Below are 27,556 nucleotides of genomic sequence, written 5' to 3' on the forward strand. Positions count from 1 at the left end.
ACCTACTGTGAAGCATGGGGGTGGAAACATCATGCTTTGGGGCTGTTTTCCTGCAAAAGGACCAGGACGACTGATCCGTGTAAAGGAAAGAATGAATGGGGCCATGTATCGTGAGATTTTGAGTGAAAACCTCCTTCCATCAGCAAGGGCATTGAAGATGAAACGTGGCTGGGTCTTTCAGCATGACAATGATCCCAAACACACCACCCGTGCAACGAAGGAGTGGCTTCGTAAGAAGCATTTCAAGGTCCTGGAGTGGCCTAGCCAGTCTCCAGATCTCAACCCCATAGAAAATCTTTGGAGGGAGTTGAAAGTCCGTGTTGCCCAGCAACAGGCCCAAAACATCACTGCTCTAGAGGAGATCTGCATGGAGGAATGGGCCAAAATAACAGCAACAGTGTGTGAAAACCATGTGAAGACTTACAGAAAACGTTTGACCTCTGTCATTGCCAAAAAAGGGTATATAACAAAGTATTGAGACAAACTTTTGTTATTGACCAAATACTTATTTTCCACCATAATGTGCAAATAAATTCATTAAAAATCCTACAATGTGATTTTCTGGATTTTTTTCTTCTCATTTTGTCTGTCATAGTTGAAGTGTACCTATGATGAAAATTACAGGCCTCTCTCATCTTTTTAAGTGGGAGAACTTTGGTGGCACAATTGGTGGCTTACTAAATATTTTTTTGCCCCACTGTATGTATCAGTAAAGATAGGGCCTCAGCTTTCTCTTTCAAGATCCTTACCCTGAGCTTTTGTTCTGAATGCTTGATAGGCTATGCAAGGTGGTTAGTGTAGTTCTGAATGCTTGTTAGGCTATCCAAGGGCGTAAAATGTTTTGTTTTTGTCACGTAGACCGGATAGGTGCAGTAAAATCTGTTGTTTTACAGGGTTAGCCATAGTAGTACGGAGGCCCTGTTGGTGTCTTGCTCAAGGGCACCAACAGATTTTTTTACCTTGTTGGCTCGGGTATTCAAACCAGTGACCTTTCGGTTACTGGTCTAACACTCTAACTGCTAGGCTAATTTCCTGCAGCGCTACACATATGGCCATAGGATGGAGAGAAATATTTGCAGTTTTTTATATATGATATCTGAGTGAGAGGGATTAACAAAATAAATGGAGGTTCCCCGGTCAGTAATTCGGCCATGATTACTACAGACTAATTTACCAATCTAAAAAATGGTAGCTGACAAGGGCTAATTGAGTTACTGTCAGTGACTGACATCACAAGAGACAAACTGCTGATCTACTTCCTATCTTATTTGGCAATGGTTTTGAATAATGGGAGAAGGCCTAGTATAAGTACTTTTCTAATATTTTTGCAATCCCTTTTTTGGTGGCAAGTAACACGATATAATTGCTATGGAAGTCATAGTAGATTACATTAGAGATATACTGTGTAGTAGTGTTTCTCTGGAACTCTCCGTGTGGTGTTAGATTTACCGAGATGAATCACTTGGGTTTGGTTGTGACTTTGGTTCTTTGGTAAATGTGGGTAAGATTGTATACAGTGGTCCTTAGCCCTGGTCCGTGCCCAGTTTATGTAAAATAGGGTTGTTATTTAATGGTACACATGAGGTTGATATAGTGTTTTGGTTTGTTTGTTGTTGTTTGTATTGTTGTTGTTAGTGTGTGTAGTGGTGAGAGAGGGGCTAGCCTAACAGTGCTCTATTGAGGGTGGTTCCTCACACAGGGGGCAGGGCAGGGAAACAACAGGTGCAGGTTCCAGCACATAGCCCCCTCTGTGTACCCAGGGGCCGGGGGAGGGGTGCTGGGAAGGTTCAGGTTACCCTGACAGGGGGCAAGGGTAGGGGGGAAGGAGTGGGTGTCAGTCCCAGTCCCAAAAAAAGCCACCCGTGTCTTTTCCATGTGTTAAAGATCAGGACTGTCTGTCTGTCAGGACGAAATGTCTGTCCTTCACTTTTCAACCTAGAGTTGAAACGCTGCAAGCATGGGGAAAGGGGTAAGTTCTCTTCACTTACTTATTCATGCATATACAGAGGGGTATTCTGCTATCCTTTAAACCAGAGCTGGACTCAATTCTATTTACATTTACAAAGTCAACTCAAAGCATTCCAAAACATTGATGCGTATTTGAATTTCAGTTTAACTTCCTGAATTTCCTGAAATGAAAAGGAATTGACCCTAACTCTGCTTTATGTATACACACATATATATATGTAATCACACACACACAAACACACACATGCAGTCCATCACATGACTATATGGTTGGGTCAACCTATTGTCTAACACCAGCCAGTCATGTCTAGGGTTGTAAAATGCCAGTAGAGGATTCCGTATTTCTTGCTGATGCCAGAAATCTTCCAAACTCAAAAGCCTGGGGATTTTGGGAAAGTTAGCTAGTCATTTCACATATATAAAGTAAGAGGCATGATGGAAAACCTAAGGCAGTTTTTTCTAATAGTGTCTGCAATGATGCTGGTTATGCCACAGTGTTGAGGCACATTGTAAGCACACTGGATAGTAGGATTATAGATAACTGGAATCATCATTATATTATAAATATTTCTATTGACACATATTACAGATTTTCAATTGTAGAACTTCTTCAATTCTAGCTGACATTTGTTGTTAGCAGGTGTCTGTTATACAGTATCATAGAGAAGAGCAAATTGGGGAAATTGCTGTGGGAGACATTTCCTGCACTCCAACAGCTCGCTACTCTCTAAAAGCCTTTTTGATTTGCTTTTTCAATGTGTGTCTCTCTCACATGTTCATCCTCTCTGTCGCTCTTTCACTCATTCACACGTGCTGCTGGGAAACGAAAGAGTGACATCAGCAGATGATATCCACGATGCTGCATTCTTCATCAGTGACTGTTACAATCTGAGCAACACACACACACACACACACACACACACACACACACACACACACACACACACACACACACACACACACACGCACACACATATACACTCACACACACTCACACACTCTCTCTCTCTCTCTCTCTCTCACACACACACACACACACACACACACTCACACACATACACAAACACACACACACTCACACATATACACACTCACACACATACACAAACACACACACACACACACACACACACACACACTCACACACACTCACACACACACACACACACACACACACACACACACACACACACACACACACACACACACACACAGACGGTCAGCATGTGGGAGGTTTGAGTTAAGTGCTTGAGTTTAATGTGATAATCATTCCTCAGAGTGGTGCTGAATATGGAGACGGAAAGAAGAAGAAGAAGAAGGAGCAGGAACTGGATGAGCTCAAGAAGGAGGTGTCCATGGTGAGAGTAACAGTCTGAGTCTTAAATGGCACCCTGTCACCTACAGGGCCTTCAGAAAGTAATGGCACCCTGTCACCTACAGGGCCTTCAGAAAGTAATTGCACCCTGTCACCTACAGGGCCTTCAGAAAGTAATGGCACCCTGTTACCTACAGGGCCTTCAGAAAGTAATGGCACCCTGTTACCTACAGGGCCTTCAGAAAGTAATGGCACCCTGTTACCTACAGGGCCTTCAGAAAGTAATGGCACCCTGTTACCTACAGGGCCTTCAGAAAGTAATGGCACCCTGTTACCTACAGGGCCTTCAGAAAGTAATGGCACCCTGTTACCTACAGGGCCTTCAGAAAGTAATGGCACCCTGTTACCTACAGGGCCTTCAGAAAGTAATGGCACCCTGTTACCTACAGGGCCTTCAGAAAGTAATGGCACCCTGTTACCTACAGGGCCTTCAGAAAGTAATGGCACCCTGTTACCTACAGGGCCTTCAGAACGTAATGGCACCCTGTTACCTACAGGGCCTTCAGAAAGTAATGGCACCCTGTTACCTACAGGGCCTTCAGAAAGTAATGGCACCCTGTTACCTACAGGGCCTTCAGAAAGTAATGGCACCCTGTTACCTACAGGGCCTTCAGAAAGTAATGGCACCCTGTCACCTACAGGGCCTTCAGAAAGTAATGGCACCCTGTTACCTACAGGGCCTTCAGAAAGTAATGGCACCCTGTTACCTACAGGGCCTTCAGAAAGTAATGGCACCCTGTTACCTACAGGGCCTTCAGAACGTAATGGCACCCTGTTACCTACAGGGCCTTCAGAAAGTAATGGCACCCTGTTACCTACAGGGCCTTCAGAACGTAATGGCACCCTGTTACCTACAGGGCCTTCAGAAAGTAATGGCACCCTGTTACCTACAGGACCTTCAGAAAGTAATGGCACCCTGTTACCTACAGGGCCTTCAGAATGTAATGGCACCCTGTTACCTACAGGGCCTTCAGAAAGTAATGGCACCCTGTTACCTACAGGGCCTTCAGAAAGTAATGGCACCCTGTTACCTACAGGGCCTTCAGAAAGTAATGGCACCCTGAGCCTTTTGGAGAAAGTATTCCCACCCCTTGACTTATTCCACATTTTGTTGTGTTACAGCCTGAATTCAAAATGGATTGAGATCTTGTTTTGTCACTGGCCTACACACAATACCCCATAATGCCAAAGTGGAATTATATTTTCAGAAATGTGTACCATTGAATTAAAAATGGAAAAGCTGAAATGTCTTGAGTAAATAAGTATTCAACCCCTTTGTTATGGCAAGCCTAAATACATTCAGGAGTATACATTTGCTTAAAAAGTAACATAAGTTGCTTGGACTCACTCTGTGTGCAATAATAGTGTTTAACATGATTATTGAATGACTACATAATATCTGTACCCCACACATAACAATTTTCTGTAAGGTCCCTCAGTCAAGCAGTGAATTTCAAACACAAATTCAACCACAATGACCAGGGAGGTTTTCCAACGCCTCATAAAGAAGGGCACCTATTGGTAGATTAGTAAAAAGATGAAGCAGACATTGAATATCCCTCTGAGCTTGGTGAAGTTATTAATTACACATAGGATGGTGTATCAATATACACAGTCACTACAACAATACAGGCATCCTTCCTAACTCAGTTGCCAGAGAGGAAAGAAACCGCTCAGGGATTTCACCATGAGGCCAATGGTGACTTTAAAACAGTTACAGAGTTTAATGGTTGTGATAGGAGAAAACTGAGGATGGATCAACAACATTGTAGTTACTCCTCAATACTAACCTAAATGACAGAGTGAAAAGAAAGAAGCCTGTACAGAATACAAAATATTCCAAAACTTGCATCCTGTTTGCAATACGGCACTAAAGTAAAACTGGAAATAACTTTATGTACTGAATAAAAAGCATTATGTTTGGGGAAAACACAACACATCACTGAGTACCACTCTTTATGTTGTCAAGCATGGTGTTGGCTGCACCATGTTATGGGTATGCTTGTCAGCGGCAAGGACTAGGGAGTTTTTTTGTTGTTGTTGAATTTTACCCCTTTTTCTCCCCAATTTCGTGGTATCCAATTGTTAGTAGTTACTATCTTGTCTCATCGCTACAACTCCCGTACGGGCTCGGGAGAGACGAAGGTCGAAAGCCATGCGTCCTCCGAAACACAACCCAACCAAGCCGCACTGCTTCTTAACACAGCGTGCATCCAACCCGGAAGCCAGCCGCACCAATGTGTTGGAGGTAACACTGTGCACCTGGTGACCTGGAGTCGACTGGTGCGTGATGAGACAGGATATCCCTAACGGCCAAACCCTCCCTAACCCGGACGACGCTAGGCCAATTTTGCGTCGCCCCATTTTTCTAAATAAAAAGAAACAGAATATAGCTACGCATAGACAAAATCCTAGAAGAAAACCTGGTTCAGTCTGCTTTCCACCAGACACTGGGAGACAAATTCATCTTTCAGCAGGACAATAACCTAAAACACAATGCCAAATATATACTGTAGTTGCTTACCAAGACGACATTGAATGTTCCTGAGTGGCCTAGTTACAGTTTTGACTTAAATCGGCTTGAAAATCTATGACAAGATCTATGTAATCGCTGCCAAAGGTGATAATTACTCAGGGGTGTGAATACTTATGCTTTCACTTTGTCATTATGGGGCATTGTGTGTATGTAGATGGGTGAACAAAAAATCTATTTACTCAATTTTGTCACAATTGCCGAAATTGTAGACCTTACAGTGAAATGATTACTTACAAGCCCGTAACCAACAATGGCGTTTTAAGAAAAATACCTAAAAGAATAAGAAATAAAAGGAACAAATAATTAAAGAGCAGCAGTCTGGGTGGCCATTTGACTAGATGTTCAGGAGTCTTATGGCTTGGGGGTAGAAGCTGTTTAGAAGCCACTTGGGCCTTGACTTGGCACTCCGGTACAGCTTGCTGTGAGGTAGCAGAGAGAACAGTCTATGACTAGCGTGGTTCTAGTCTTTGACAATTTTTAGGGCCTTCCTCTGACACCGCCTGGTGTAGAGGTCCTGGATGGCAGGACTTCAGGCTGTAACACAACAAAATGTGGAATAAGTCAAGGGGTATGAATACTTTCTGAAGACAATCTATGTACTGCACTACTGTTGACCAGAGCAGTAGTGCACCAAATTAGTCTGGGTACCTGCCTGCTAGTGCCATCAAGCCACTCCTTGTCATGTCAAACATATTTGGAATGATAGCACAAATAGATAAGGGACCAGACTAGAACCTAACTGATAAGGGACCAGACTAGCACCTAACAGATAAGGGACCAGACCAGCACCTAACTGATAAGGGACCAGACTAGCACCAATCAGATAAGGGACCAGACTAGCACCAAACTGATAAGGGACCAGACCAGCACCTAACTGATAAGGGACCAGAACAGCACCTAACTGATAAGGGACCAGACCAGCACCAATCAGATAAGGGACCAGACCAGCACCAAACTGATAAGGGACCAGACTAGCATCAAACTGATAAGGGACCAGACTAGCACCTAATAGATAAGGGACCAGACTAGCACCTAACTGATAAGGGACCAGACCAGCACCAATCAGATAAGGGACCAGACCAGCACCAAACTGATAAGGGACCAGACTAGCATCAAACTGATAAGGGACCAGACTAGCACCTAATAGATAAGGGACCAGACTAGCACCTAACTGATAAGGGACCAGACTAGCACCAAACTGATAAGGGACCAGACTAGCATCAAACTGATAAGGGACCAGACTAGCACCTAATAGATAAGGGACCAGACTAGCACCTAACTGATAAGGGACCAGACCAGCACCTAACTGATAAGGGACCAGACTAGCACCAATCAGATAAGGGACCAGACCAGCACCAAACTGATAAGGGACCAGACTAGCACCAAACAGGGAATAGGGGTGCCATCTCGCTGTCACGTGTGTCAAAACGTGATTGTGCTAAGATCAACTTTGAATAGTGACCTGGCTGTGACAGTACATTTGAGGAAGTCAGATTATTCTGCTGTTCTTTCACAGGATGATCACAAGATATCTTTGGACGATCTGGGAAGACGCTACGGAGTCGACCTGGCCCGGGTAACAGGCATGCACGTACACGCGCGCGCGCGCGCACACACACACACACACACACACACACACACACACACACACACACACACACACACACACACACACACACACACACAGCTGCTTTCTCTTCCTTCTGCTCTGCTATTTAATAACACTAGTCTCCCAGGCCTGATCTAATCTCCACATAGCTATTGCCTCTGTCCTCGCTACACACACACACACAACTGTTACTTTGGTCCATGGTGGTCCAAATTGAGTCCACAGGGTTCTCATCCCTGTCCCACATGTGAATGCAGCCAAGGGATCTTTATTAGTTGTGTTCAGTGGTATTATAGTGAATATCAGTGAAGTAACAGAAGTCTGTATATCACATCTTTAATCCTACTGACCTTATTTCACACAGAACCACAATGTTGTTCAGTGGCCATATTGGAAATGGACGCCAGAGACAAAATCAATGATGGCACTATAGTCAAAAATACTTCTTTAGACATGTCATAGTTGTGATGTGAAATGTGGTGCTTCTATCACAAAGGGCAACTACAAATTAAAAAGCTGATTCTGTTGTTGTGAATTGTACTGTCTCCGTAGTGATTCTGTTGTTGTGAATTGTACCGTCTCCGTAGTGATTCTGTTGTTGTGAATTGTACTGTCTCCGTAGTGATTCTGTTGTTGTGAATTGTACCGTCTCCGTAGTGATTCTGTTGTTGTGAATTGTACCGTCTCCGTAGTGATTCTGTTGTTGTGAATTGTACCGTCTCCATAGTGATGGTGTGTCTATTGACTTATTCCTTGACGGACGGTACTTGTGTTCCAGGGTCTGACCAATGCCAAGGCTCTGGAGGTGCTGGCCAGGGAGGGGCCCAACGTGTTGACTCCTCCTCCCACCACCCCAGAGTGGGTGAAGTTCTGCCGTCAGCTGTTCGGGGGTTTCTCCTTGCTCCTCTGGATCGGTGCCATCCTCTGCTTCCTGGCCTACAGTATCCAGGTGGCCACAGAGGATGAGCCAGCCAATGACAACGTAAGAACCACCACAAGGCTCGACAACATAACATCTGTTCACTACACCACAACACTCCAGTCCTTTGCACAGCCATGGTCCTTTGATCCCATTCGGTGGCTATCAATCACTCCAGATTCCCTACAGTATAGCAGTCTATACACTACAACCCTTCTTTGCATCTAACATGGTCTATCAGCCAGACTATGGTACGTTATATGTTCATGTTACATTTGTCAGTTACTAGCCTGAGTCCCAGATCTGTGTGTGAACTGGCCTTTTAAAATATTTTTTTTATTTTACCATTATTTAACTATGCAAGTCAGTTAAGAACAAATTCTTATTTTCAATGATGGCCAAGGAACAGTGGGTCAACTGCCTGTTCAGGGGCAGAAAGACAGATTTGTACCTTGTCAGCTCGGGGGTTTGAACGCTCTAACCACTAGGCTGGCACTCAGGCTATATAGTCACAGACTGTCACTCAGGCTATATAGTCACAGACTGGCACTCAGGCTATATAGTCACAGACTGGCACTCAGGCTATATAGTCACAGACTGGCACTCAGGCTATATAGTCACAGACTGGCACTCAGGCTATATAGTCACAGAATGGCACTCAGGCTATATAGTCACAGAATGGCACTCAGGCTATATAGTCACAGAATGGCACTCAGGCTATATAGTCACAGAATGGCACTCAGGCTATATAGTCACAGAATGGCACTCAGGCTATATAGTCACAGACTGGCACTCAGGCTATATAGTCACAGACTGGCACTCAGGCTATATAGTCACAGACTGGCACTCAGGCTATATAGTCACAGACTGGCACTCAGGCTATATAGTCACAGACTGGCACTCAGGCTATATAGTCACAGACTGGCACTCAGGCTATATAGTCACAGACTGGCACTCAGGCTATATAGTCACAGACTGGCACTCAGGCTATATAGTCACAGACGGGCACTCAGGCTATATAGTCACAGACGGGCACTCAGGCTATATAGTCACAGACTGGCACTCAGGCTATATAGTCACAGACTGGCACTCAGGCTATATAGTCACAGACTGGCACTCAGGCTATATAGTCACAGACTGGCACTCAGGCTATATAGTCACAGACTGGCACTCAGGCTATATAGTCACAGACTGGCACTCAGGCTATATAGTCACAGAATGGCACTCAGGCTATATAGTCACAGAATGGCACTCAGGCTATATAGTCACAGACTGGCACTCAGGCTATATAGTCACAGACTGTCACTCAGGCTATATAGTCACAGACTGTCACTCAGGCTATATAGTCACAGACTGGCACTCAGGCTATATAGTCACAGACTGGCACTCAGGCTATATAGTCACAGACTGGCACTCAGGCTATATAGTCACAGACTGGCACTCAGGCTATATAGTCACAGACTGGCACTCAGGCTATATAGTCACAGACTGGCACTCAGGCTATATAGTCACAGACTGGCACTCAGGCTATATAGTCACAGACTGGCACTCAGGCTATATAGTCACAGACTGGCACTCAGGCTATATAGTCACAGAATGGCACTCAGGCTATATAGTCACAGTACAGTTATTAGCGAACACTGTCTATTGTAATCAGTGCACACCTGACTGCAAACGTACTACATGCTGCATACTACAAACAATCATCGTCATCATGTCACGCCCTGACCATCGAAAGATGTTTATTCTCTTTGTTGGTTGGGGTGGTCATCATTGGTCTCATCATTGGTCTCACCTTGGTCTCATCATTGGTCTCACCTTGGTCTCATCATTGGTCTCACCTTGATCTCATCATTGGTCTCACCTTGGTCTCATCATTGGTCTCACCTTGGTCTCATCATTGGTCTCATCATTGGTCTCACCTTGGTCTCACCTTGGTCTCATCATTGGTCTCACCTTGGTCTCATCATTGGTCTCACCTTGGTCTCATCATTGGTCTCACCTTGGTCTCATCATTGGTCTCACCTTGGTCTCATCATTGGTCTCATCATTGGTATCATTATTGGTCTCATCATTACGACGAACATTATCAACATCAACTTCACTTCACAGACTAATATGTTGTTATTATGTCATATACTGTGTAGTGCAAAGACAGTAATGACTGTAAATCGCTTTGAATTAGGGTTGTAAACTATATTACTAGAATCTTTTGATGTTTACCAGTAAACTACCAGAATTTTGGTAACGTTCACGTTTTTATTTGTTATTTTATCAGATGACATCTAGTGGTATTTTGGGGTACTTCAGATTATTACAGATTATTACAGGTGTCTGTAATTAACTCTGTCCCTCTGTGTGGCCATTTCACCTGTCAAATTTAACAAATATAATACTTAGAAGATAATAACCTTTGTCTGCTTCTGTTCTCTGTCTACATCCCTTCTCTCTCTCTCTACCTCCCCCTTTCTCTCTCTCTTTACCTCCCATCTCTCTTTCTCTACCCCTTGCTGCTGTGATGGCAAACTGTGGTATTTCACCCAGTAGATATGGGAGTTTATCAAAATTGGGTTTGTTTTCAAATTTTTTGTGGGTCTGTGTAATCTGAGGGAAATATGTGTCTCTAAAATGGTCATACATTTGGCAGGAGGTTAGGAAGTGCAGTTCAGTTTCCACCTCATTTTGTGGGCAGTGTGCATATAGCCTGTCTTCTCTTGAGAGCCAGGTCTGTCTATGGTGACCTTTCTCAAAAGCAAGGCTATGCTCACGGGGTCTGTACACAGTCAAAGATTTCCTTAAGTTTGGGTCAGTCACAGTGGTCAGGTATTATTCACTGTGTATTCTCGGTTTTGGGCCAAATAGCATTACAGTTTGCCCTGTTTTTAAGTAAATTCTTTCCAATGTGCCAAGTAATTGTCTTTTTGCTTTCTCATGATTTGGTTGGGTCTAATTGTGTTGCTGTCCTGGGGCTCTGTGGTGTCTGATTGTGTTTGTGAACAGCATTAGGTCCAGCTTGCTTAGGGGACTCTTCTCCATGTTCATCTCTCTGTAGGTGATGGCTTTGTCTGGGAATTGCTTCCTTTTCGATGGTTGAAGATTTTAACGTCTCTTTTCTGGATTTTGATAATTAGTGGGTATCGGCCTAATTATGCTCTTTATGTTGTACACTGAGGATATTTTTGCAGAAATCAAAAAAGCATGAGAAGACTTTGCCTTTGTTTTGGTTTGTTTGTTTGTCAATTAGGGTGTGCAGGGTGAATATGTGGTCTGTTGTATGGTAATTTGCTATAAAGCCAATTTGACATTTGCTCAGTACATTGTTTTCCCTGAGTAAATGTACCAGTCTGCTGTTAATGATAATACAGAGGAATTTCCCAAGGTTGATGTTGACGCATATCCCACAGTATATATTGCGGTCAAATTTATCTCCACTTTTGTGGTCTGTATATTTTGTAATTTCATTGAGGATACCATCAACACCACAAGCCTTTTAAAGTTGGAGGTTTTGTATTTTGTCCTGTAGTTCATTCATTGTAATTGGAGAATCCAGTGGGTTCTGGTCGTCTTCAATACTTGATTCTAATATTTGTACTTGATCATGTATATGTTTTTGCTGTTTGTTCTTTGTTACAGAGCCAACAAGATTGGAGAAGTGGTTTACCCAGACAGTACATCTCCGTTTTGGATAGATAATTCTTCGTGCTGTTGTTTATTTTGTGTTTTCCAATTTTCCCAAAAGTGGTTCGAGTCTATGGACTCTTCAATTACATTGAGCTGCTTTCTGACATGCTGTTCCTTCTTTTTCCATAGTGTATTTCTGTATTGTTTTAGTGATTCAACATAGTAAAGGCGTAGACTCAGGTTTACTGGTTCTCTATATTTTTGTTTGGACAGGTTTCTCAATTTCTTTCTTCGGTTTTTGCATTCTTCATCAAACCATTTGTCATTGTTGTTCATTTTCTTCGGATTTCTGTTTGAAATGTTTAGATTTGATAGGGAAGTTAAGAGGTCAAATATACTGTTTAGATTTTCTACTGCCAAGTTTACACCTTCACTATTACAGTGAAATGTTTTGTCCATTAAGTTGTCTTTAAGGGATTTAATGTGTTGTTGCCTAATTGTTTTTTTGGTAGGTTTCCACACTACTTTCCTTCCATCTATAGCATTTCTTAATATTATTCAGATCCTTTGATTTGATGCCTCATGATTGAGTATTTCTCTGTTCAAGTAGACTGTGATTTTGCTGTGATCTGATAGGGGTGTCAGTGGGTTGACTGTGAATGCTCTGAGAGACCCTGGGTTGAGGTTAATGATAAAGTAGTCTACAGTACTACTGCCAAGAGATGAGTTATAAGTGTACCTACCGTGGGAGTCCTCTCAAAGCCTACCATTAACTATGTAAATACCCAGCGTGCGACAGAGCTGCAGTAGTTGTGACACGTTTTTGTTAGTTATGTTGTCGTAGTTGTGCCTAGGGGGGCATATGGGGGTGGTAATGCTTTACCTCCAGGTAGGTGTTTGTCCCCCTGTGTGTTGAGGATGTCAGGTTCTTGTCCAGTTCTGGCATTTAGGTCGCCACAGACTAGTACATGTCCCTGTACCTGGAAATGATTGATTTCCCCCTCCAGGGTGGAGAAGCTGTCTTCATTAAAGTATAGGGATTCTAGTGGGGGGAATAATTGTAGGTAGCACACAGGAGGACATTTTTCTCTGTTAAGATCATTTCCTTTTGAATTTCTAACCAAATGTTAAATGTTCCTGTTTTGATTAATGTAATAGAGTGAGTTAGGTCTGCTTTATACCAAATGAGCATACCCCCTGAGTCCCTTCCCTGTTTCACACCTGGTAGTTTGATTAATCGGACCACCAGCTCTCTGTAACCTAGAGGGAAACCAGTGGGTCCATCTCTTCTATACCATGTTTCTTGTAGCATGACAATGTCTGTGTTTCTGATTTATTTGTTGAAGTCCAGGTTCCTGCTCTTTAGGCCAAAGGCAGATGACCTCAGGTCTGGGATGTTCCAGGATGATAAAGTGTAGGCTTTGTGTCCCATAAAGTGTCCAATGTTGTTAGTCGTGTGGTTTGTTCTCAGACCAGTAAGTGTGAGCAGAGTCTGCTGAGCATCTGGTACATGCCATTGGCTTGGGCTAGTTTAAATGTGGGGGATGGGCCTGTTTGCCCGCTCATAGCCTGGGCTTATATGTGACTTCCATGTTGAGGCTCACTTTGCGGGGGTGGGGGGCATGGGGTGGGCTGGAGGGGCATAGGTCTGATCTGAGGGGGCCTAAATGGGGCGTGGGCATGGTTGACTTGGGGAGGTGTTCATTGGTTGGAGTGGGGGTGTGGATGTGGCTGGTGGTGCTGTGGTCTGGATGTAGGTCCTCTCGGCGGGGGTCCTCTATGTGTAGGTCCGGGGGGGGGGGTCACGCAGGTCTGGGCGGGGTGTCTATTGATCTATTACTCCTGTGTGAGGTGTTGGGGCTGCGGTTGAGGGTGATGTCCTTTAGGGTCCGGGCGAAGGTGGGCACTACTGCCTTGTAGAGGTGGACCTGGTCATAAAAGGCTGTTCAAGTCCAGGGTGGTGGTGGGCCAGGAAAACATTTGGATTTGAGGCACAGTCATGGGAAATACTTGTGTTTACCCGCTGTATGGTAGCAGGGTGGAGATAACCACTTGTGCATTGGGGAAGGTAGGAGAAGATTTTTCAATCACTCCCTTGAGTGCTGTGGCCACGCTTTCCTGCTGTGCTCTCAGGTCGTTTGTGCCTGTGTGTATTATTATGTGGCTGGGTGACCGTGGTTGGTCCTCAGACAGAAGGTCTATGTGTGTCGCTGTGTGTTTGGACACCAGAGTTTAGACACTGGGAAAAAGTTTATTTTCTTGTATATATTTCCTGTTTGAGTCCATAAGGAGTACACTCTGGCTTGTGTATGTCCACCGTGGGTGTGGGGGGGTTGTCAGGAGGGCTATCAGGGTGGCTGACGGGGGGAGGTGGGGGTGCTCAGAGGGGTTGGGGTTCTTCATTTGTCTGTCCTGCTGTGATGTCGAGGCCATGGTCAGGGTCTGGAGTGGACTGTTCCACTGTGGTGTCAAGACTTTGGTTGGGGGCTGAGGTGGGCTGTTCTGCTGGCTTCTCTGTGGGTGTGGCCAGCTCTCTAAATAGTTGTTCTCTGTAACACCCCCCCCCCCCCACCCTGTCCTCCAGCACTCTGATCCTGTCCTCTAGTGCTCTGTTATTCTCCTGCTCCTGCTCTTTCTCTTGTTGATGTCGTCTTACCACAATCCAGAGTGCAGATATGTCTCTAGCTCCAGCTGTTATCAGGGCAAAGGGTGGCTACTTTGAAGAATCTAAAATAAAAAATACATTTTGATTTGTTTAACACTTTTTTGGTTACTTCATTGTTCCATATGTTTTGTGTGTCATAGATTTGATGTCATCACTACTATTCTAAAATAAAGAAAAACCCTTTAATGAGTAGCTGTGTCCAAACTTTTGATTGGTACGGTACTATAGGCAAAGCTTTCCTTAATTTTGGGTCAGTCACATTGGTCGGGTATTCTGCCACTGTGTACTCTCTGTTTAGGGCCAAATAGCATTCTAGTTTGCTCTGTTTTTTGTTAATTCTTTCCAATGTGTCAAGTAATTATCTTTTTATTTTCAAATGATTTGGTTGGGTCTAATTCTCTCTCTCTCTGTGTCTCTCTCTGTGTCTCTCTCTGTGTCTCTCTCTGTGTCTCTCTCTCTGTGTCTCTCTCTCTGTGTCTCTCTCTCTGTGTCTCTCTCTGTGTGTCTCTCTCTGTGTGTCTCTCTCTGTGTGTCTCTCTCTGTGTGTCTCTCTCTCTCTCTCTCTCTCTCTCTCTCTCACTCTCTCACTGTGTCTCTCTCTCTCTCACTGTGTCTCTCTAACTGTCTCTCTCTCTCTCACTGTGTCTCTCTCTGTTTCTGTCTCTGTCTCTCTCTCTCTCTCTCTCTCTCTCTCTTTCTCTCTCTCTTTCCCTCCCTCCCTTTGCCATAATAGTTGTACCTGGGTGTGGTCTTGTCAGCTGTGGTCATCATAACTGGCTGTTTCTCCTACTACCAAGAGGCCAAGAGCTCACGCATCATGGACTCCTTCAAGAACATGGTTCCTCAGGTGAGCTGAGACTGCACAGTGTACGTGTGATTCCCAAATGGCACCCTATTCCCTTTATAGTGCACTACTTTTGACCAGCAATTTGGGACGCCGACAGTTCCTAAAATCACTTGTATAGTCTTAGTTTTAGACTCATTTTCTATAATATAATAACAATGTATGCCATTTAGCAGACATTTTTATCCAAAGCGACTTACAGTTGCTCGTGCATACAATTCATGTATGGGTGGTCCTGGGAATTTAATCCACTATGCTGCCGTAGTAAGTATCAAGCTCTAATAACTGAGCTACAGAGGACTGTTTCCTTTCCTTTGAGTGGCTCCAGTGGGCCTTACACTGACTTGATAAGCATAATAAGCTTACTCAACATAACACAGCTAATAATTTGAGCCAACTTTGGATTTGCCAATGAAAGTTTGCCAAAAAAACGTTTAATTCTCTTGGTTCATCCTCCCCTTTGTCTTTTTCTTTCATCCCTCCTCTCGCTCATCCATCACCCCATCCCTCCATCACTCCATCCCTGGCAGCAAGCCCTAGTGATCAGGGAAGGAGAGAAGATGACGATCAATGCAGAGCTAGTGGTGAGGGGAGACCTGGTGGAGATCAAAGGAGGAGACAGGATCCCTGCCGACCTCCGAGTCGTCTCAGCCGCGGGCTGCAAGGTAAGGGGAGGAGAGGAGAGGAGAGGAGAGGAGAGGAGAGGAGAGGAGAGGAGAGGAGAGGAGAGGAGAGGAGAGGAGAGGAGAGGAGAGGAGAGGAGAGGAGAGGAGAGGAGAGGAGAGGAGAGGAGAGGAGAGGAGAGGAGAGGAGAGGAGGTTGGATCATGTAGTTGCTCTCTTTCTCTCTCTCTCAATAACTTTTTTCTGTCTGTGTGTGAAGGTGGATAACTCCTCTCTGACTGGAGAATCAGAGCCTCAGACACGCACACCGGAGTTCACCCATGAGAACCCCCTGGAGACTCGAAACATCGCCTTCTTCTCAACCAACTGTGTGGAGGGTCAGTAGGACAAATCCTTTCCTGTCTTTTTATTCATTTATTTGTATTGAACCTTTATTTACATAGGAAGTCCCATTGAAGTCAGAAGACTTGGTTTACAAGGGAGACCTGACCCCCCATCACTCCGTCCCTCAGGTACAGCCCATGGCGTAGTAGTAGGGACTGGAGACCACACAGTGATGGGTCGTATTGCCACCCTGGCCTCTGGGCTGGAGACGGGCCAGACTCCCATCAATATGGAGATTGAACACTTCATTCAACTGATCACGGCCGTGGCTGTATTCCTGGGGGTCAGCTTTTTCATCCTGGCCATCATCCTGGGGTACACCTGGCTGGAGGCCGTCATCTTCCTCATTGGCATCATCGTCGCCAACGTCCCCGAGGGCCTGCTGGCCACAGTCACTGTGAGTTAAGCCTTGTATGTCCGAGACATAATGACCCATAGTGCAGGAGCCCATCTCCTGTACACCCCTGGACAGGATGCTAGTCTGTCAAAGCGATGGTCACTGTGAGTCCGACTGTTATATGGGCCAAATTCTTTTTTTTAATAAGGAAGTTCTTCTCCTTACGTATGTATTATTTATTGGATAGGACAGAGAGGTGGGATATCACCATCTACGCTACGGAGCTCCTTTTGCGGCACGTTGCAAAACAATTCAGCTGCACAAAAGTACATAGAACTATGTAGAGAAGTACGCAAACAAAGCTCCGTCGGATCTGTTGAGGATCCATTGCATAGACTGTGTGGAGCCATTAAGAGCAGTGGGCCAGATTCAAACCCAAACTCTCTCTCTCTCTCTCTCCATCATCCATCTTTCTCTCTCTCTCCATCATACATCTCTCCATCCATCTTTCTCTCTCCATCCATCTGTCTCTCCATCCATCCATCCATCCATCTCTCTCTCTCTCTCTCTCTCTCTCTCTCTCTCTCCATCCATCCATCCTTCCATCCATCCATATCTCTCTCTCTCTCTCTCTCTCTCTCTCTCTCTCTCTCTCTCCCTCTCTCTCTCTCTCTCTCTCTCTCTCTCTCTCTCTCTATCCATCCATCCATCTACCCCCCCCCCTCTCTCAGGTATGTCTCACCCTCACTGCCAAGCGTATGGCCAAGAAGAACTGCCTGGTCAAGAATCTGGAGGCTGTGGAGACCCTGGGTTCTACATCCACCATCTGTTCCGACAAGACAGGCACCCTGACCCAGAACCGCATGACCGTGGCCCACATGTGGTTCGACAACATGATCCATGAGGCCGACACTACGGAGGACCAGTCTGGTGAGACCACCCACAGTCATCATCTGTCTTTTCTACACTCAACCAGACACATTGAATTAGTAGACTACTCTGCTCTGAAAAATGAGCTGAATTATAATATGAATGCTGATACTGATAGAGCTAATTCACAATGACACAGTGCATCAATCCTCTAAGTCTAGGGTTGCAAAGAGCCCAGTTGGAAGATTCCCAGAATCAGGATGAAAAACACAGGAAATCTGGGAATCCTTCAACCGGGAATTTCTTGAAAACCTGGGAATGTGGGGAAAGTAACCAGAATTTTGCAACCCTAGTTCAGTCACATTGATACAGTACACCCTCCCCCTGTAAAGTCTAATGCTTCTCATGTGTTCTCTTTCTCAGGTGCTACCTTTGACAAGAGCTCGGCTACATGGCATGCTCTGTCCCGCGTGGCTGGACTCTGTAACCGTGCTGAGTTCAAAGCCGGGCAGGAAAACCTCCCCATTCTGAAGGTAGGGAACGTTCACATAGAGTTGGCTAGATGGCACGTAAAACATGCTTTGTAGCAACGGCACGCTCTATCCAACTCCATGAAGGGCCACTTTACACTTATACCCATGTGACTAAACATAATTTAGACACACCCACTGCCTGTATTCCAAAATGGCGCCTATTTAGTGCACTTAATAGGAAATAGTGTAGCTCAGTTGATAGAGTATTTGTGCTTGCAACGCCAGGGTTGTGGGTTCGATTCCCACAGGGGACCAGTACAATGTATATGTATAAACTAACTACTGTAAGTTGCTATGGTTAAAAGCGTCTGCTTAAAAAAAAAAACATTTTGGGGAAGCAGACATTGAATCTAATAAAATCCCTTCATTACTGCTACAATAAATACACACTGAAAGTACTGACACCGTTTTCCCAGCCAGCAACCCATTCTGACAATGTGAACAGACGGTCTCCTCCTGACTGTTTGATGCTGTGCGTTTCTTAGAGGGACACTGCGGGCGATGCGTCGGAATCTGCTCTGTTGAAATGTATTCAGCTCTCCTGTGGGTGTGTCCGTTCCATGAGAGAAAGAAACGCCAAGGTGGGAGAGATACCCTTCAACTCAACCAACAAGTACCAGGTATATAATTACACCCTACAACCATTTACTACACAAACATATACATCAAAGAAACAATTGCATAAACCAACATTTATTTATTTGTTGTAAAAAAGCAAACACATACAGAACGCTCCAAGTCCATTGAACCACCAAATATGTAATGACAGCAAAGATAAAAAGTTGAAAATGTAAAAACCACTTCCCACTAATATATACTCTTGTCTTCTACCATCTCTCTCTCCTTTTAAAGCTATCCATTCATGAACAAGAGGACAATGAAAATGGCCACCTACTCGTTATGAAGGGAGCACCTGAAAGAATATTGGACAGGTATTTATTTACATCAAACCTGACTAACCAATGTGTCTCTCAATGTGTAGATACCAAAGAGTTGGATAGAGATATTTGGATATAGTGCTCAATGGTGCTGCTCATGCTGTCAAAGAAACCATTATGCCAAAGTTACATAGAGGTGCCCTCTATCCAATTCTATGGTAGATACATATTTTATTTGTCACATGACCTGAATACAACCTTACAGTGATCAGCTGGCAGATCAGCCTACAGAAACAATTCATATCCCTTTGACTTTTTCCACATTTTGTTGTGTTACCACCTGAATCTAAAATGGATTAAATGAATATAATGTGTGATTGGTCTACACACAATACCTCGTAATGGAATTACACCGAAATATATATAAACGCAACATGCAACAATTTCAAAGATTTTTCCGAGTTACAGTTCATTTAAGTAAATCAGTCAATTTAAATGAATTCATTAGGTCCTAATCCATGGACTTCACATGACTGGGAATACAGATATGAAACAGGTAGGGACGTGGATCAGAAAACCAGTCAGTATCTGGTGTGATCACCATTTGCCTCATGCAGCGCTACTCATCTCCTTCGCATTGACTTGATCAGGCTGTTGATTGTGGCCTGTGGAATGTTGTCCCAATCCTCTTCAATGGCTGTGCGAAGTTGCTGGATGTTGGCGGGAACTGGAACACGCTGTCGTATTGTGTTCATTGTCAGTAGCTTATGCCTGCCCATACCATAACCCCACCGCCACCATGGGGCACCCTGTTCACATTGCTGACATCAGCAAATAACACGACACACATGCTGTCTGCCATCTGTCCGGTACAGTTGAAACCGGGACTCATTGAATAGCACTCTTCTCCAGCGTGCCAGTGGCCATCAAAGGGGAGCATTTTCCCACTGAAGTCGGTTACAACGCCGAACTGCAGTCAGGTCAAAACCCTGGTGAGGATGACGACCACGTGGATGACGACCACGTGGATGATCTTCCCTGAGACGGTTCCTGACAGTTTGTACAGAAATTCTTCAGTTGGCAAACCCACAGTTTCATCAGCTGTCTGGGTGGCTGGTCTCAGATGATCCCGCAGGTTAAGAAGCCAGATGTGGAGGTCCTGGGCTGATGTGGAAAAATGAACATTCAATTATCTGTCAATTGTACGCTCCATAAAAACTATATATCTGTGATATTATGTTGTGTGACAAAACTGCACATTTTACACTGGCCTTTTTTTTGTCCCCAGCACAAGGTGCACCTGTGTAATGATCATGCTATTTAATCAGTTTCTTGATATGCCACACCTGTCAGGGGGATGGATTATCTTGGCAAAGGAGAATTGTTCAATGTATGTTTTTAGAAATGTTTATAAGATAATACTAAATGAAAAGCTGAAATGTCTTGAGTCAATAGGTATTCAACCCCTTAGTTATGGCAAGCCTAAATAAGTTCAGGAGTAAAAATGGGCTTAATAAATTGCGTGGACTCACTCTGTGTGCAATAATAGTGTTTAACATGATTTTTGAATGACTACCTCTGTACCCCACACATACAATTATCTGTAAGGTCCCGCAGTCGAGCAGTGAATTTCAAACACAGATTCAGCTACAAAGACAAGGGAGGTTTTCCATTACCTCGTAAAGGCCACCCATTGGTAGATGGGTAAAACTAAAAAAAGCAAACATTTAATATCCCTTTGAGCATGGTGAAGTTATTAATGACACTTTGGATGGTGTATTAATGCACCCAGTCACTACAAAGATACAGGCGTCCTTCCAAACTCAGTTGCCGGAGAGGAAGGAAACCGCTCAGGGATTTCAGCATGAGGTCAATTGTGTCTTTAAAACAGTTACAGACTTTAATGGCTGTGATAGGAGAAAACAGAGGATGGATCCACAACATTGTAGTTACTCCACAATACTAACCTAACTGACTGACAGAGAAGGAAGCCTGTACAGAATAAAAATATTCCAAAACATGCATCCTGTTTGCAATAAGGCACTAAAGTAAAACTGCAAAAAATGTGGCAAAGAAATTAACTTTATGTCCTGAATACAAAGAATTATGTTTGGGGCAAATCCAACACAACACATCACTGAGTACCACTCATATTGTCAAGCATGGTGGTGGCTGCATCATGTTATGGGTGTGCTTGACATCGACAATGAATAGGGAGTTTTTTAGGATAAAAAGAAAAGGAATGGAGCACAGTCAAAATCCTAGAGGAGAAGCTGGTTCAGTCTGCTTTTCAACAGGCCCTGGGAGATGAATTCACCTTCAAGACTTTAAAATGGCTGTCTAGCAATGATCAACATCCATCTTGACAGAGCCTGAATATTTTTTTTTATAGTAATGTGCAAATATGCGTGCAAAGCTCTTAGATTGTTATCGCTGCCTAAGGTGATTCTAACATATTTTGACACAGGTGTTTGAATATTTATGTAAATTATATCTTTCTGTATTTCATTTTCATAAAATTTGCTAGCATTTCTAAAAACATGTTTTCACTTTGTCATTATGGGGTATTGTGTTTAGATGGGAATGAATCAACAGGAATGAATGAGTCAACAGGAATGAATGAGTCAACAGGAATGAATGAGTCAACAGGAATGAATGAGTCAACAGGAATGAATGAGTCAACAGGAATGAATGAGTCAACAGGAATGAATGAGTCAACAGGAATGAATGAGTCAACAGAAATGAATGAGTCAACAGGAATGAATGAGTCAACAGGAATGAATGAGTCAACAGGAATGAATGCTTTCTGAAGGGACTGTATCTCACTGACTGACAGCAACAGGTGAATAATAACCGCTGTTGTGCGTCTCTCAGGTGCAGCACCATCTTGATCCACGGCCAGGAGGTTCCAATGGACGCCAACTGGAACGAAGCTTTCCAGAGTGCCTACATGGAGCTGGGAGGGCTGGGAGAGAGAGTTCTAGGTTCGTGCACTACAGCACACAGGTTGAGTCCAAAACGGCATTATGTTTGCTATATCCGGACCACACCTGGCTATTATCTGTGCCTTTCCTCTTCACATCCCATCTCCTGATCTGTTCCTTATATCTGTCCCAACATAAACACTCAATAAAATACAAAAGAACATCAGAACCTTGATCTCCTTCCACCCAAAAATTACAAAAATAAGAGTTCCTGTCTGTTTGTTGTGTTTCTCTCTCCATCAGGGTTCTGCCACTTGCCACTGTCTCCGGCCCAGTTCCCTCGGGGGTTCTCCTTTGACTGTGAGGAAGTCAACTTCCCTATAAAAGGGCTGTGTTTCGTTGGTCTCATGTCCATGATCGACCCTCCTCGCGCCGCCGTCCCTGACGCTGTGGGGAAATGCCGCTCCGCAGGGATTAAGGTGAGTGGCACAATAGACCAACCAACAAACCATTCAACCAACCACCTAATCAATGAACCAACCAACAAACCATTCAACCAACCACCTAATCAATGAACCAACCAACAAACCATTCAACCAACCACCTAATCAATAAACCAACCAACAAACCATTCAACCAACCACCTAATCAATAAACCAACCAACAAACCATTCAACCAACCACCTAATCAATAAACCAACCATCAAACCATTCAACCAACCACCTAATCAATAAACCAACCAACAAACCATTCAACCAACCACCTAATCAATAAACCAACCAACAAACCATTCAACCAACCGACAAACCATTTGATCAACAAACCATCTAATCAATGAATCAACCAACAACGAACTAACTAACTAACTAATTAATGAATCAACCAACCAACTAATCAATTAATCAACTAACAACCAACTAATTAATCAATTCACCAACCAACCAAAAAATCTATTAATCAACCAACAAACTAACTATTCAATTAATCAACCAACCAACCAACCAACCAGCCAACTAACTAATCAATTAATCAACCAACCAACAAACTAATCAATTAATCAACCAACCAACGAACTAACTAATCAGTGAATAAACCAACCAACAAACTAACTTATCAATGAATCAACCAACCAACAAATCAATTAAACAACCAACCAACTAACTAACTAATCAATAAATCAATCAACCAACCAGCCAACCAACTAACAAATAAATGAATCAATCAACCAAACCACCAACTAACTAATCAGTGAATAAACCAACCAACTAACTGACTAATCAATAAATCAACCAACCATCCAACCAACTAACGAATAAATTCATCAACCAACCAATCAATCAATTAACCAATCCAACAATCACAAAAAAATTGAACTTTCCCAAAGTCCCAGTTTTTCCAGAAATCATGGTTGGAAGATTCTTGGAAACAGTAGGGGGTAATTAGGACATTTGGGAATCCTCCAAATGGAAATTCTGGAAAACTTGGGCATTTTGAAAGTTACTAGAGTAAAATGAAAATGGAAATGACATACTATATATATATATATATATATCTAAAATCTCCTGCAAGTCTATAAATGAGCAAAACAAGGAACAAGCAGAAGTACAGTTCATGTGGTGACAGGTACATATGACATATGATGTGTTTATAGTTGTGATGATGTTTATGATTCTCTATGCTGTCAGGTTGTCACGGTGACAGGTATAGATGACATATGATGTTTATGATTCTCTATGCGTCAGGTTGTCACGGTGACAGGTATAGATGACATATGATGTTTATGATTCTCTATGCGTCAGGTTGTCACGGTGACAGGTATAGATGACATATGCTGTTTATGATTCTCTATGCCGTCAGGTTGTCACGGTGACAGGTATAGATGACATGATGTGTTTATAGTTGTGATGATGTTTATGATTCTCTATGCTGTCAGGTCGTCACGGTGACAGGTATAGATGACATATGATGTGTTTATAGTTGTGATGATGTTTATTATTCTCTATGCTTTCAGGTTGTCACGGTGACAGGTATAGATGACATATGATGTTTATGATTCTCTATGCCGTCAGGTCATCATGGTGACTGGCGACCATCCCATCACTGCCAAAGCCATCGCTAAAGGCGTGGGTATCATCTCCGAGGGCAACGAGACTGTGGAGGACATCGCTGAAAGACTGAATATTCCCCTGAGTCAAGTCAACCCCAGGTGTTTGTGCATGCGTGCGTGTGTGTGTGCGCTGTGTGTATGTATGACTTTCCAGGTCTGCGTGCGTGTGTTGTTCTAATATGTCATTACATTGTTGCTTCTGTTTTTTTACCGTGACACATATGACAAACTTGACAAATGCGACCATGAAGGAAGTAAACTGTTTACTTTTCTGTGCTTATCCTAGATTATTCTTAATCATGTGCATAATGTTATATGTGTACCTTGTTTTACATTTTTAAATAAACTAAACAAACCCCCCCCCCCCCCCCCCACTGTTGGCTTGTATCTGCATCTCTCTCCCAGAGAGTGTGTGTGTGCCTGTGTGTGTGTGTGTGTATGTGCGTGCTTCCGTGCATATGTGAGAGGAGAGCTTGTGTGTGTGACTGTTCGCGCCCGTGTGTGTGTATCTGTGTATTTGTATGGTTTTTCACTGGGGGCTGGTGTCTGTGTGTCTCTTCCAGGGATGCAAAGGCCTGTGTGGTGCATGGAGGGGACCTGAAGGACATGAGCGCAGAGTACCTGGATGACCTACTCAGGAACCACACTGAGATAGTGTTCGCCCGCACATCACCTCAGCAGAAACTCATCATCGTAGAGGGCTGCCAGAGAACGGTGAAAGGATGTGTGTGTGTGTGTGTGTGCGCTTGTGTGTGTGTGTGTGTGTGTGTGTGTGTGTGCGCTAGTGTGTGTGCGGGTGTGTGTGTTTGAGTCTCTATAATTAAAGCATGAGTCAGGGATTCTCAATCTATTCTCCTGTTCAGAGTTAGATACTGGGAAGCTATTATCCCTAGAGAAAAATATTTGATGGGAAAATTGCCCCAAAATTGTCATTCCATAAAACTTACACTACTGTTCAAAAGTTTAGGGTCACTTAGAAATGTCTTTGTTTTTGAAAGAAAAGCACCTTTTTTTGTCCATTAAAATAACATCAAATTGACCAGAAATACAGTGTAGACATTGTTAATGTTGTAAATGACTATTGTAGCTGGAAACGGCAGATTTTTTAATGGAATATCTACATAGGCTTACAGAGGCCCATTATCAGCAATCATCACTCCTGTGTTCCAATGGCACGTTGTGTTAGCTAATCCAAGTTGATCATTTTAGGCTAATTGATCATTAGATAACCCTTTAGCAATTATGTTAGCACAGCTGATAACTGTTGTCCTGAATAAAGAAGCAATAAAACTGGCCTTCTTTAGATTAGTTGAGTATCTGGACCATCAGCATTTGTGGGTTTGATTACAGGCTCAAAATGGCCAGAAACAAATAACTTTCTTCTGAAACTCGTCAGTCTATTCTTGTTCTGAGAAATGAAGGCTATTCCATGCGAGAAATTGTCAAGAAACTGAAGATCTTGTACAATGCTGTGTACTACTCCCTTCACAGAACAGCGCAAACTGGCTCTAACCAGAATAGAAAGAGGAGTGGGAGGCCCCGGTGCACAACTGAGCAAGAGGACAAGTACATTAGAGGGTCTTGTTTGAGAAACAGACGCCTCACAAGTCCTCAACTGGCAGCTTCATTAAATAGTAACTGCATAACACCATTCTCAACGTCAACAGTGAAGAGGCGACTCCGGGATGCTGGCCTTCTAGGCAGAGTTCCTTTGTCCAGTGTCTGTGTTCTTTTGCCCATCATAATCTTTTATCTTTATTGGCCAGTCTGAGATATGGCTATTTCTTTGCAACTCTGCCTAGAAGGCCAGCATCCCGGAGTCGCCTCTTCACTGTTGACGTTGAGACTGGTGTCTGGTCTTATTTACTGACTCTGAATTCTCTTGTTCTAGGGGGCAATCGTGGCGGTTACTGGGGACGGAGTGAACGACTCGCCGGCCCTGAAGAAGGCTGACATTGGGGTTGCTATGGGGATTGCTGGGTCTGACGTCTCCAAGCAGGCTGCAGACATGATCCTCCTGGATGACAATTTCGCCTCTATTGTCACTGGAGTGGAGGAAGGTAAGGAAGGAAGGAAGGAAGGAAGGAAGGTAAGGAAGGAAGGAAGGAAGGAAGGAAGGAAGGAAGGTAAGGAAGGAAGGAAGGAAGGAAGGAAGGAAGGAAGGAAGGAAGGAAGGAAGGAAGGAAGGAAGGAAGGAAGGAAGGAAGGAAGGAAGGAAGGAAGGAAGGAAGGAAGGAAGGAAGGAAAAACGTAATCTATCTGTTCTTCTTCAATTCCAAACAGGTCGTCTGATCTTTGATAACTTGAAGAAGTCTATCGCCTACACACTGACAAGTAACATTCCAGAGATCAGCCCCTTCCTCCTCTTCATCATTGCCAGCATTCCCCTGCCCCTGGGCACCGTCACCATCCTCTGTATCGACTTGGGCACAGACATGGTGAGGATCCGCTATACTGACTGGAAAAGGAAAACCCACACACTGAAAGTCTTTGGGGCGGTTTCCCGGACACAGATGAAGCATTATTCCTGGACGTAAAAGCTCAATGGAGGATCACCATTAAAGTGGTTTTTAGTCCAGGACAACTTAATCGGTCCCTTTAAGTTGTAATGTTCTTTAGCAGTCCATTTGTTTGAGCTTTTCTTCTGCTGCTAAAGAACATTACATCTTAAAGACTATTTCAGTGAGTGCAGGTTTCCCTTTTTCACTTTATATGCACAGGTCATATTTCTGCTCCTCGACACTCAGTCACAAGCAGACATTCTCTCAGCTTGATCGTACATTACCTTTCAATCTATAACTCACCACTACCCTGCCCTGGGTCAGGGTGAGAGCTACTCAATCTTGTAAAGCAAACTGGATTTGTAACCACTGCTGTGAGGACTCTAGTCTCACACTGGGTTATGTCCATTTTCCACTTCAACTCACACATCGCCCCGTTGTTGCCTCACTGGTAATACCTTCAACCAATAGTCAAGGCCTTTTCTTATTACGAAACGTGTAACTTTGTCACATTGTTCTGTCTGTCATACATTGTCTAAAAATTCCCCCTCTCTCTCTTTCTCTCTCTCTCTCTCTGTCTCTCTCTCTCTCTTTCTCTCTCTCTCTCCATCTCTCTTCTTTAACTCCCTCTCCTCACACCCCTATCTCTGGTTACAGGTTCCTGCCATCTCATTGGCCTATGAGACGGCTGAGAGTGACATTATGAAACGTCAGCCCAGGTGCCCAAAGACAGACAAGCTGGTGAACGACAGACTGATCAGCATGGCCTACGGACAGATAGGTCAGAATACCTGACAGGCTCATCCATGTTTCTGTGTCCTAAAATGGAACGCTATTATGGGCCCTGGTCAAAAGTAGTGC

General features: G+C 43.8%; 1 protein-coding gene across 1 annotated transcript in view; it reads left to right on the top strand.

Annotated features, from left to right (window-relative positions):
- Positions 1 to 1,845: 1,845 nt before the first annotated feature.
- LOC109874670 (sodium/potassium-transporting ATPase subunit alpha-2) overlaps positions 1,846 to 27,556 on the top strand; it is a 30,301-nt gene continuing 4,590 nt past the window's right edge. Inside the window, exons 1-19 of the mRNA XM_031810496.1 lie at positions 1,846 to 1,969; positions 3,246 to 3,326; positions 7,396 to 7,455; positions 8,267 to 8,470; positions 15,427 to 15,540; positions 16,068 to 16,202; positions 16,420 to 16,537; positions 16,673 to 16,941; positions 17,613 to 17,811; positions 18,175 to 18,284; positions 18,770 to 18,904; positions 19,137 to 19,216; positions 22,037 to 22,146; positions 22,390 to 22,565; positions 24,157 to 24,293; positions 24,758 to 24,908; positions 26,086 to 26,254; positions 26,478 to 26,632; positions 27,353 to 27,476. Of these exons, the coding sequence (XP_031666356.1) occupies positions 1,958 to 1,969; positions 3,246 to 3,326; positions 7,396 to 7,455; positions 8,267 to 8,470; positions 15,427 to 15,540; positions 16,068 to 16,202; positions 16,420 to 16,537; positions 16,673 to 16,941; positions 17,613 to 17,811; positions 18,175 to 18,284; positions 18,770 to 18,904; positions 19,137 to 19,216; positions 22,037 to 22,146; positions 22,390 to 22,565; positions 24,157 to 24,293; positions 24,758 to 24,908; positions 26,086 to 26,254; positions 26,478 to 26,632; positions 27,353 to 27,476 (2,539 nt within the window). The 5' untranslated portion in view covers positions 1,846 to 1,957. The remainder of the gene's footprint in view (positions 1,970 to 3,245; positions 3,327 to 7,395; positions 7,456 to 8,266; positions 8,471 to 15,426; positions 15,541 to 16,067; positions 16,203 to 16,419; positions 16,538 to 16,672; positions 16,942 to 17,612; positions 17,812 to 18,174; positions 18,285 to 18,769; positions 18,905 to 19,136; positions 19,217 to 22,036; positions 22,147 to 22,389; positions 22,566 to 24,156; positions 24,294 to 24,757; positions 24,909 to 26,085; positions 26,255 to 26,477; positions 26,633 to 27,352; positions 27,477 to 27,556) is intronic.

This window comes from Oncorhynchus kisutch, linkage group LG30 (assembly GCF_002021735.2).
Source record: "Oncorhynchus kisutch isolate 150728-3 linkage group LG30, Okis_V2, whole genome shotgun sequence".
Lineage (NCBI taxonomy): Eukaryota > Metazoa > Chordata > Actinopteri > Salmoniformes > Salmonidae > Oncorhynchus > Oncorhynchus kisutch.